This window comes from Lipotes vexillifer, unplaced genomic scaffold (assembly GCF_000442215.2).
Source record: "Lipotes vexillifer unplaced genomic scaffold, Lipotes_vexillifer_v1.1 scaffold1215, whole genome shotgun sequence".
In the NCBI taxonomy this organism is placed as follows: Eukaryota; Metazoa; Chordata; class Mammalia; order Artiodactyla; family Lipotidae; genus Lipotes; species Lipotes vexillifer.
Window position 1 is genome coordinate 60,956 of NW_006790710.1, and position 10,990 is coordinate 71,945.

Here is a 10,990-nt window from a genome sequence, read left to right on the forward strand (position 1 = left end):
CTCCTCCCCCTCTCTCCCCTCCTCCTCTCTTTCCCACTTCCTTCCCCCTTCACCAGCTTCCATCTCTTCTTACCTCCCCTGCCTCCCACTCTCCCCTGTGGCCCAGCCTGCACAAAGCGGCTTCCTGGCTCTGCGCCGGGGCTGGAGGTGCAGCTGGCGGGGCTGTCCTCTATGCTGACTCTCCTGCCCTGACTCCTCGTGACCTCTGCCCATGCCTCACAGTGTTTGAGTTCATGCCATACATGGGCATCACCCTGGCTACCATATTCACCATGCTGAGGCTCGCCAATGAAGCCAAGATGTGCCAGGTGATCTGCAGTGGTACGTATCCCACCTGGGCCTGCAGGTCCGGCCCAATCGGGGTGCTGGGGGCTGGGGAGGTGGAGTAAACAGGTAGAGATGGAAGGGTGATGGGATTCACAGGAGAGGGTGACTGGGGACATGTTTCCAGGTTGGGCTTGACTTGGGCAGGTCTTTGATGCCATTTACATCTGATCACATTGCCCCAGGTTTTGATAACTAAATGTTTCTGTGGACCCAAATCCCCAATACCTGAGAAAATTAGGGCAAAATGTGTTTGCCACCCTCTGCAGTGGAATTCCCAGGATGTGAGTAAAAAGAGGTTTATTCCAGGCCCCAGCCTTGACCTCGGCACATGAGCATCAAGGGCTGGTGCCGAGTCACACCTGCGTGCTCTACCCCCTCCGGGGAGTCTTTCACACACAGACACGCAGGATAAACATTAGGGGGCTCTGAGGGAGTTGGAAGGGCAGAGAGGGAGGGACTCAGAAGGAGATTTCTCTAGCAGTGTCTTTGGCCATCTCAGTGGCCTGCTAGTTATGGAAGTGCCTGAGGGCTCCCTCCTGAGAAGGTGGCCTGGGAAGCCTTTGTCCTTCCTCCTGCCCCTCTGGGCTCACTGCACCTCCCTGGACAGCCATGGAGACCTTCTGTGAGACCGTGCAGTTTTACCTGAGGCACCTGGAGGACAGTGGGTACCCCGTGATGACTGAGGAGCAGTTTGCTGTGAAGCTGTTCCCCATGTATCACTATTTTGTGACCGTGTGGCTTAGGGACAACAACCCTGAGGTGAGACTGCCCTGCTCGGGGGTGGGGGGCCCGCATGGTCCCTGGGTCACGGCTACCCAGCCTGAGGCGCTGGTGGGGCTGAGATACCACGCGGTCCAGGGAGATGGGGAGCTGATTAATGGTGGAGCCACGTGGGCCTGGAGCCTCAGAAGGCGGCTTGATAAAGGTCCCTGGAGGTGCTAGATGAGGGTCCCTTTCACATGCCTGCCAGGTGCTCTTGGAGCGGTTTACCTGTGGGAGCGATTTCCACGCCAACTCTGTGCCATAGGACTGTTTTACAGCTGAGGAAAGTGAGGCATAGAGAGGTCAAGTGTCTGCCCAAAGTTACCTAAGTGACAGAGCCAGGACTTGGGGGAAAGTCTGGGTTCACTGCCCACCTCTGGGGCCCGGGGGAGCCCTGGACTCTACTTCCAAGGTCCCCTCTGTCTTGTGGATGGGGCTGACATCACTGGGCCTTGCTGAGTCCTGGGCCCAGGGGTCTGGAGACGCCGCTTCTGTGGTAGGTGAAGCTGGGGCTCACAAGTCCCTGAAGCCTATGCTGAACCTCATCCTGCCCAGCGACAACGTGCGTGAGCAGGTACCTGTACGACTACATCCGCCTGCTGCTGGCAGAGTACCAGGCTCACCTGGAGGCACTCTTCATCACACAGGTGAGGGGCCGAGTGGGCAGCGGCCTGGGCTGGAAACTTGAGGTATTTGGGGCACCCAAGTGTCCGGGTGGGGAGTGTCATCTGGACGGGAGATAGAGCCATGGGGCCTGGCACCTGTAGGATTTCCAAGAAATGAACGCTGCCATTCCAGGTGGAAAGGATGAGATCCCAAAGGCTTTTGGAGGCCACAGTGAGGTCATGGCCTTTGTGTCAGTTTCTTAGGGCTGCTGTAACAAAGAACCATGAGGTGGGTGGCTTAAAACAACAGAAATTTATTCTCTCATTTTTCTGGAGGCCAGAAGTCCGGAATCAAGGTGTTGGCAGGCTGTGCTCCTTCTGAAGGCTCTAGGGGAGAATCTTGCATCTTCCAGCTTCTGGTGGCCCCAGGCACTGCATCACGGCAACCTCCCCCTCCATCTTCACATGGCCATCTTCTCTGTGTCTCTCTGTGTCCTCTCCACTTCTTGTAAGGACACCAGTCATTGGATTTAAGGCCCACCCTAAATTCAGGATGACTAATTACAAGTACCCTATTTCCAAGTGAGGTCACATTCTGAGGTTCTGGGTGGACAGATTCTGGGGGGAACACCATTCGACCCCTGCCAGCCTTGAACTCCTATGAGACGGAGCCTTTGCAAGGTTCTGAGTGGAGGCGTGACCTGGGCTGATGTATATTGTGCAAGGGGTCACTCATCTACAGACGAGGCGAGGCTCTTCGCTGTAAGAGCTGGGAGCAGAAATGAATGGGGCGGATTTGGGGAGCCATGTGTAGATCATTCGGTCTAAAGATGGGCTTCACCTCCCAGTGACTCGGAGAGAAAGGGGAAGAAGACCTTGAATGTCACGCTTGGTGGCCCTAGTGCAGCCCTGCCCAAGCTTTACTGTGCATGGGAATCACCGGGGGCTGGTTGAAACAGAGTTGGACCTAGGGGTCTGGGCAGGGCCTGAGAGGTGGCATTTCTAACTAGCTCCCAGAGGAAGCTGATGCATCTGGTTGACGGAAAACACAGAGTAGCAAAGGTCTGGAGTTTGACCCTGAGTTGGTAGAAGGTCACATGCCACCACTTCCCACCTTTTGCAGGTCTTGAGGCAGATCCTGGAAATGTCAGTGACCACTAACACCCCTGTCCCCCAAATGCAGCTGCACACCATCTTCACAGAACTGCATGTCCAGGTGAGGCTGGCAGGCTGTGCTGGGCGTGGCCTTCTCAGGGTGGGTCCATGGGAAGGGGGCTGTGGCAGGTGGCGTGGCCCCCCAGGGCGAAGGGTGAGATCGTGGTGGGGCCCCCGTCCCGCTCACGTGTCTCCTACATCCCTCTGGGGGCGAGGCCGTGATGCTCCTGCAGCTGCGTCCCCTGTCCGGCTGAGATCTCACCCACCCTCCCTGCGTGACCCCGCCCTAGGGGTGCTCCAAGGCCCCCGCCCAGCAGCAGTACAGCAGCCAGAACCTGACGGAGGTCATGCACTGCTTCAGAGCCCTTGGTGAGGCTCCCCCAGCTCCACTGTGAGGCACGGGAGTCCCGGCCCCTCTGAGCACTGGGCCTGGGGCTGCCTCGTCCCGCTGCTCTGGCTCAGGGGGCACGACTAAAGCGATCCTTCCCCCCGCAGCCCGCTCCTACCCCAAGGGGCTGATGAAGTTCTTCCTCAGCCAGATGGAGATGGGCAAGGAGGCCATCCGCATGGGGACCCTGACCCTGATTAGGGCAGCGGTGAGCGCACATGGTGAGCGAGGGCAGCAAGCGGGACAGGGGTTAGGGGCGACGGGTCTCAGCCACATCTGCACCTCCTTCATTTCCTCTTTTATAGACATTACTGGGTGGGCCAAGAAATCACAGCTCCGGGTTGCTTCACGTTTTCTATACTTGAACATAGCCCACCCTCCACACCCTCACCCCTTTCCTTAAATCCGGAATCCCAGCTTCCACCTGAGTCTGAATTTCAGTCTGTTTACCTGAATCCCCCAAAGCTAAGTCAAAGGCTGAATATAAAGCCTAGTTACACCATATAGATGTAGCCCTAAAGCTCTGTTGACCCAGTGCCGAACCTTAGTCTGAACCCCTGATTCTAAATCCCTAAGCCCAAATCCGAAACCTGGCCTTGATAAAGGGAAATACTGTCCCCAACAGCACCAGCTCAGAGAGCACCTTTGCGTGAATTTGAACAAGGTGCCCCCTACTGGCAGCATGTGGTCTTGCATGACTTGAGAAGAGCATGGGTGGCTTCAGTTCAGTCCTTCAGCTGGGTGCTCTTGCACAGTGCGCAAACTGGGCAACTGTACGTGAACCACCTTCTGCTGCCAGTAAGCCCCTTTCTTAAAGAAATGCAAATTTAAGCAACAGTGAGACCCTTTTACCCATCTAATGGGCAGAGATGATAAAGATAATGACTAGTGTTGGCCTAGCCATTTTTCTGTAAAAGCCCAGATAACAAAAACATTTTCAGCTTTGCAGGCCACATGGTCTGTGACAATTATGCAACTCTGCATTGTAGAGCAAAAGCATGGTCTGTATAGATTGCGAAGAGTGGTGGTGTTCCAATAAAACTTTATCCACAAAAACAGGCTTTGGGCTGGATTTAGCCTTAGGGCTGTACTTTGCTAATCCCTGGTCTAGAATACAAGAAACCAGGCTTCTATACTTCATTGATGGGGGTGTAGATTGATTAAACCTTTCTGGGTTCTCAATTGGATAGGGCCCAAAACTTGGACTTAAAAATCTAACATTTTGTCAATTGTCTGAAGGAAATAATTGCCCAAAAGCAACTGAATAAAGATGTTCATTATAACATTGGGCATAAAAGCCAAACATTGAAAACAACCTACATGTTCTTCTATAAGGAATTTGTGGAATTAATGATAGTATAGCAACATATGGAATATTATACAATCTACACTTTTTCCTGGAAAAGCTGCCCTTTATATATTAAGTATAATAATACAGTATGAGACAGTATATATAGCATGACCTCGGTTATGTGAAAGAAGTCTAGGTGTTTATGCATAAATGAGTTTAGAAGGATACACCTAAACTGTTAAGGGTGGTTATCTTTTATTTTGATTTTACAATGAACAAATACTTTTTTTTTTTTTTTTTTTTTTTCAAGGATACACCTAAACTGTTAAGGGTGGTTATCTTTTATTTTGATTTTACAATGAACAAATACTTTTTTTTTTTTTTTTTTTTTGCAGTATGCGGGCCTCTCACTGCTGTGGCCTCTCCCGTTGCGGAGCACAGGCTCCGGACGTGCAGGCTCAGCGGCCATGGCTCACGGGCCCAGCGCTCCACGGCATGTGGGATCTTCCTGGACCGGGGCACGAACCCGTGTCTCCTGCATCGGCAGGTGGACTCTCAACCACTGCGCCACCGGGGAAGCCCAACAAATACTATTTTTATAATCAGAAAAAAAGTTTTCCATTTTGGAGATAAAAACTTTAAATTGTAACATTCTCCCTTTCTTTTTTTCTTTTTTATAATTTTTATTGGGATGTAGTTGATTTACAATGTTGTGTTAGTTTCAGGTGTACAGGAAAATGAATCTGTTATATGTATACATATATCCACTCTTTTTTAGATTCTTTGGTGCCTGAATACCTGCCACCTTCTACCCCAACCTCATTTCCGTCTGGACCCTCGGCGGACATGGTGTGTACACAGGTGTGTGTACGTGTGTGCATGCATGTGTGTTTACCTGTCTGTGTGTGTGTGTGTGTATGGGGGGTCCTCCCTGGCCCCCTGGCCCACCACCCTACCCTGCCTGGCTGGGTCTCCCTGCAGGGTGTGATTCTGTGCTTTGGCCTGTGTGCCCGGGGCCAGGTGAAGACGGTGCTGAACGTGCTCCACGACTTTGAGGAGAGGATCCAGGAGTCGGAGGAATCCTGGCAGATCAGCGCTTGGCGGGTGAGGCACCCTTGCTCCATAATCAGGTCTCCGGAGGCCTCTTGGAACAGTGTTCTCAGCCCCCAACCAAGGCTCTTACTAGATCTCAGTAAGAAATTGCCCTCTGTGTCTCCTTCACCAAAGTGAAGTGGGGAGTTGGACCCAGACAGCCAGTGGCCAGCCTCTGGAGGCTGCCCCTCCCAGCCACAAGGCACAGTGCCCTGGGCTGGCTGAGCCCCCAGTGGGCAACCACCTGGAGTCACCAATGCCTCCGAGGTTTTGGCCTTGACCTCGGACCCTTGCCCTGGGGGTCTGGTAGTTTGGAAGGAGAGAATCGGGAGTGTCCAGGCTTCTTCGGCTTCTCCACAGAGTGGGACCTGAGGCCTGGATTTCTTTTACTCAAGGCCTGGAGAGCATGGGCAACCCTGCCCCTCCTTCCATGGTAGGTTGGGCGGCCTCTAGCACGTCCTCCCAGGAGAGCACGGCTGAGGCTCTCTGTTCCCACTGGATCCCCAGTGACGCAGGAACCCCTGGCCCAGAGTAGACGCTTGTCAGGTGAAGGTGTGAAGGAGGACACAACAGCCTCTGTTTAGGGGTTCTACACAAACCCCCTGCTAACGGGAGGTCATGGCCCTGGTCTGACTTGCTCATTACTGTACAGCCAGGACGTAGCATATAGTAGGTGCTCAATAAAGATGTGTTGAATGAATGAATAAATGAGTGAACATTTCAGGCACCCAGGAAAAAGCTGAAGGAGCAGATGCTCCCCCCGCCGCCAACACTTGTTCTTTCCCCTCTCGTTGGCCTCACAGAAGGACCATCCCTGGAGGCAGGAGACAGTGAAGGATGCCCTCATGGTGATGTACAGCTGCGTGGCCTCGTACTGCCACCCGCAGATGCTCCTAACCCACGTGGGCAACCCCATCACTGCTAAGATCGTTCACCACTACTGCAGCAGCTGCCAGGTATAACCCCGGGACACTGTGGACCCACAGTGCCCAGGGGATGCCCTCTTTGAGCCAGGCTGGCAGAGAGTCGCTCTGCATCGTTATCTGGGCACTGCCAGCCCCACCCAGGAGATAGCCAGGAGTCCTACCGGACACCCAGCATTTGGGAAGCCCGTTGCCCCAATCTGTGCTGTTCTCTGCTGCAGTGGGAGGGGGGAGCAGCCCTCCCGCGAGCGCTGGGTGGGATGCTTGTGGGTCCCTGAAGACAAGCCCTCCACTCTTCCCAGCCCCTCGCACTCCCTCCCTCAACCTCTGCCCTCCACCCTGACACCTGACCCAAGCCCTTTCATAAGGGACAAGAATGGGCTTGTCTTCAGAGATGCAAAGGGACTGGCTACTTTCTTGGAAAGGCAAGGAGGAGAAAACACAGAGAATAAAGGAGAAATGACTTTATTATTATTGTTTTGAAAACTGTGGTAAAGTACACATCACGTGAAATTTGCCATCATAACCATTTTTAAGCATGCAGTTCACTGGTGTTAGGCACGTTCAAACTGTTGTGCAACTATCACCACCATTCATCTCCAGCATTCTTCGTCTTCCTAAACTGAAACTCTATCCCCCTAACACCAGCTCCCCATTCCGCCTCCCCAGCCCCTGCCCCCACCCTTCTGCTTCCTGTCTCTATAAATTTGATATCCCAGGTATCTCATATAACTGGAATCACACAGTGTTCATCCTTTTGTGACTGGCTAATTTCATTTAACATAATGTTCTCACGGTTCATTCCTGCCTTAAAAGCAAAAACGATTTGATGTCCATGGCTTATTCTGCCTCTGTGGTGACGCACAGGGCTCAGAGCCCCTGGTCAGTGAAGGTGTCCCCTGACCGGCCTTGCTGTCCTCTGGCACAGCGTGGAGGGCTTCGGGGAGGCAGCACCTTCTGGGGGGCACTGGAGGGCTGTGCCCTGTCCAGCACCTGGCCCACGTCCCCGCCAGGTGGCTGAAAGACAGAATGGGGCTAGCAATCTCCCAGAGCGCTTCTGGCACTGCCTGTTCTTTGGTTCTATGCGGCTGCAGGGTCCGGGGGCGCAGGCTGGGGCTTGGGGTCTTCGGGGCTCCCTCACAGCCTGTCCCTCGTCATGGTCTGGGCACAGGACATCTGCCTCAAAATGGCCTTCATGAAGAGTGTGGTGCAGGTCACCGACGCCGTGAAGAACATCAAGGACCTGGAGGACTTCCAATTTGCCCCAAAGGCGACCCTTACTGCATTATCATGGTAAGCTGGGTCAGGGGGCTTCCTCCCTCTTGGGCGGTTTGTGAGGGTCTCACTCTGCTGACCAGCTTCCCCCTGGTCAGAGGTCCTGAGAGCATCTGAGGCACAAGGCGGCAGGCAGGGGTCTCTGAAGCCCCTCCTGTCTCAGGTCTGCTTTGATCCAACTGAAGGAGTTCTGGGTATGACATTCGTATGATGAAGGGTTTCACGGCCAGGAAACATTCTGGAAGCCAGAGCTGAAGACCCTTCCCCTCTTGGGCCCTGATTTGCCACCTAGGTGGCTGGTTCAGGGCTGGGAGACAGAGGCCCACGGGCTCAGCCCTGAGGTTTCTCCATAGGCGGGACCAGGGGACAGGGCTCTGCTGTAAGCAGGACAAAGCTATTTTTGCACAGAACTTTGTTAAGATCTAGAAAGTGTCAACTTTCCAAAGGCAAGAGGCGGTGGCAGGGACCGATGAGACTGTGGGGCGACCACTGTCCCTCGTCCCCAGGCCTCCCCACTCCTTTGCAATGTCTTGGCCCCTGGAAATCGCTCCAGCTGCATTGGAAGCAGCCTGGACGGAAGAGAGATGTGGGTAGAACAGGAGGCGCCGAGAAGCAAACAAACATTCATTAGGCTCCTGCTTGGGGCTGAGCGCTACACGCACGTGAAATTTCATGCCAGCCTGGCCCAGCCCTGTGAACCAGGCCCCCAAGTCCTCATTTTACACATCAGGGCTCAGGTGGGGGAAGTGATCTGCCCAAGGACACACAGCCAGTAAATGCCAGACCTGAGTGAGAAGCATCGGCCTGTCTTCGCCCCACTCCTTCCACGAGACTTTGCTGCCTCCCCTAAAATGTCAAAGACCAACTGATGGTAAAAAGAATGGAGGCGGGGCCTCCCTGGTGGCGCAGTGGTTGAGAGTCCTCCTGCCAATGCAGGGGATACGGGTTTGTGCCCCGGTCCGGGAGGATCCCACATGCCGCGGAGCCATGGCTGCTGAGCTTACGCATCCGGCAAGGGGAGAGGCCCACGTATTGCAAAAAAAGAAAAAGAATGGAGGCGGTATGGGGTGTTAGAGCCCGTCATACAATGTCAGGTCCTCCTGGCTCTAACCCTGGGAGTGCGGCTGCCATCGTGGTCACTGTTGGCCCAAGCCCCTCTCTTGCCCATCCTGGGACTCTGGGTGGCTTGACGGCTCACTGCCCTGCTGTCTGGGCAGGCGATCATCAAGGCAGAACCAACTGACAGACTGGTTTCTCCAGTGCAGACCATGGCCATGGATGCCCTCTCATACTTGAGGTGACCTGGACCCCTAACCAGGCCCCAAGCGCCTCTCTGGGGTGGAGGTAAAGTCTGAGACAACCCCTCAGTGCTTTTATGGGGAGGTTGCACCTCCTTTGCCCTCCCTTTTTGCCTTTGTAGCTGGAGTCTTGGGTGGCAGCTCCTGGGGCAGAGTGGGTCTTCCTAGGAGAAGGGGGTCTGCTTCCACCTGCTCTTTTTTTTTTTTTTTTAAAATAATTATCAGCAGTATTTCAAGTTGGGCCCTTCTCCTTGGATTGGGAGGTGAATGGCCGGTGGGTGGGTTGTCCTTTGGTCCATCAGGGGATGTTTTGAGCTAGAAATCACACAGTGACACAGACGAGCACAGCCAGGAGATGGCATCCTTCAGGCCGGGGTGGGCTCAGTCAAGAAGTCTGTTTATTGATACGGTATTGATACAGGTAATGCAAAGTAATAGAATGCCTGATGGTCGTCTTCCTGGAATTGTCCATCCACTGGTGGGGCAGAGGGAGTGGGAAGAAGTTAGGCGTTTGTAAAATGAGTACTTGAGGTGGCTGGGTCGTTGCTAGGAATTCTTCTATTCGGCACATAGCAGAACTATGTGTCGCTTTAAAAGGGTGCACATAGGCAGATTTTATTTTATTTATTTATTTTTGGCTGTGTTGGGTCTTCGTTGCTGTGCGCGGGCTTTCTCTAGTTGCGGTGAGCAGGGGCTTCTCTTGTTGCAGAGCATGAGCTCTAGGTGTGTGGGCTTCAGTAGTTGTGGCACGTGGGCTCAGTAGTTGTGGCTCGTGGGCTCTAGAGCGCAGGCTCAGTAGTTGTGGTGCACGGGCTTAGTTGCTCCGCGGCATGTGGGATCTTCCCGGACCAGGGCTTGCACCCCTGTCCGCTGCATTGGCAGGCGGATTCTTAACCACTGTACCACCAGGGAAGCCCTAGGCAGATTTTAAATAAAATTCACATACATCCGTTTAGGGACTTGGAGATAAGAAACGCATACACGAGGAATTATAGGTCAGAGCTGAGTATTTGTAGGTTAACCACAAAGGAAAAAATGTAAGACCAAAAAGGGGGCTACTAACAAGATGTGATTCAGCTGATGGGCTGTCAAGGGGCCTAGCGTGGGAGCTGGCTTTTGACTTTTGACCTGGGCTTAAAAAAGATTACTGGATTTGGGAAAGAGCTGGAGGTCCCAGCAGGGTGAAATATAGGAGGCACGATAGAGCCAATGGGGAACCTGTGACAATTCCGATACCCTGCCCCACTGCAGACCTTTAAATGATTCCTGGAGCCAGGCATGGCCCCTGGGCCCCTTAAAAAGCCCTCCTAGGAGTCTAACGTGCACGTAGGCTTGAGATCTATCTATGAAGGGGACAGAAAGAGAGAATGAGCTAGTGTGCATCAAGCAGCTAGCTACCACCCCCAAAGGTTTATGAAGACACACGTGGCTGGGCTCCACTCCTGAGTTTTTGATTCAGTAGCTCTGAGGTGCAGCCGTAGAATTTGCATTTCTAATAAAAGCTCCAAGGGGCTGCTGCTGGTGGTCCAGGAATTACAGTTGAAAACTCCTGGGCTGGGACCAGCCTGGCAGGCAGAGCCTATGGTTGTGTTTCAGTGAGGACCAATAGAATGGTTCTGAATAGGAGAGGGGGAGGCTCACAGCAGGCAACAAAGAGAGAGGTGGCCTTGGACCCCTGAGTCTCCCACTCAATCACAGACAGTCCCTGGCCACCGGTGGGTGGAGCCGGGGCCCTTGGGGAGAGATGGTTGCCTGAACCCCCAACCACAGAAGCTGGCCTCTCCCTCATTCTGTGACATGCCTCCACACCCCAGACTGGGCAGCGGGTGGCAGGGTCTCACCTCTCCACTGACCACTCCTCTTGTCACTTCTTT

The 10,990-nt window shown here is 53.7% G+C and overlaps 1 protein-coding gene across 1 annotated transcript in view; it reads left to right on the forward strand.

Moving 5' to 3' along the window:
- Positions 1-10,990, forward strand: part of MROH2A (maestro heat like repeat family member 2A) — a 32,958-nt gene that overhangs the window by 7,637 nt on the left and 14,331 nt on the right. Inside the window, 13 exon segments of the mRNA XM_007463917.1 lie at positions 223-321; positions 935-1,107; positions 1,610-1,666; positions 1,668-1,736; positions 2,818-2,910; positions 3,140-3,218; positions 3,345-3,458; positions 3,902-4,035; positions 5,510-5,632; positions 6,424-6,576; positions 7,715-7,836; positions 7,982-8,012; positions 9,036-9,115. Coding sequence (XP_007463979.1) covers positions 223-321; positions 935-1,107; positions 1,610-1,666; positions 1,668-1,736; positions 2,818-2,910; positions 3,140-3,218; positions 3,345-3,458; positions 3,902-4,035; positions 5,510-5,632; positions 6,424-6,576; positions 7,715-7,836; positions 7,982-8,012; positions 9,036-9,115 — 1,327 coding nt within the window.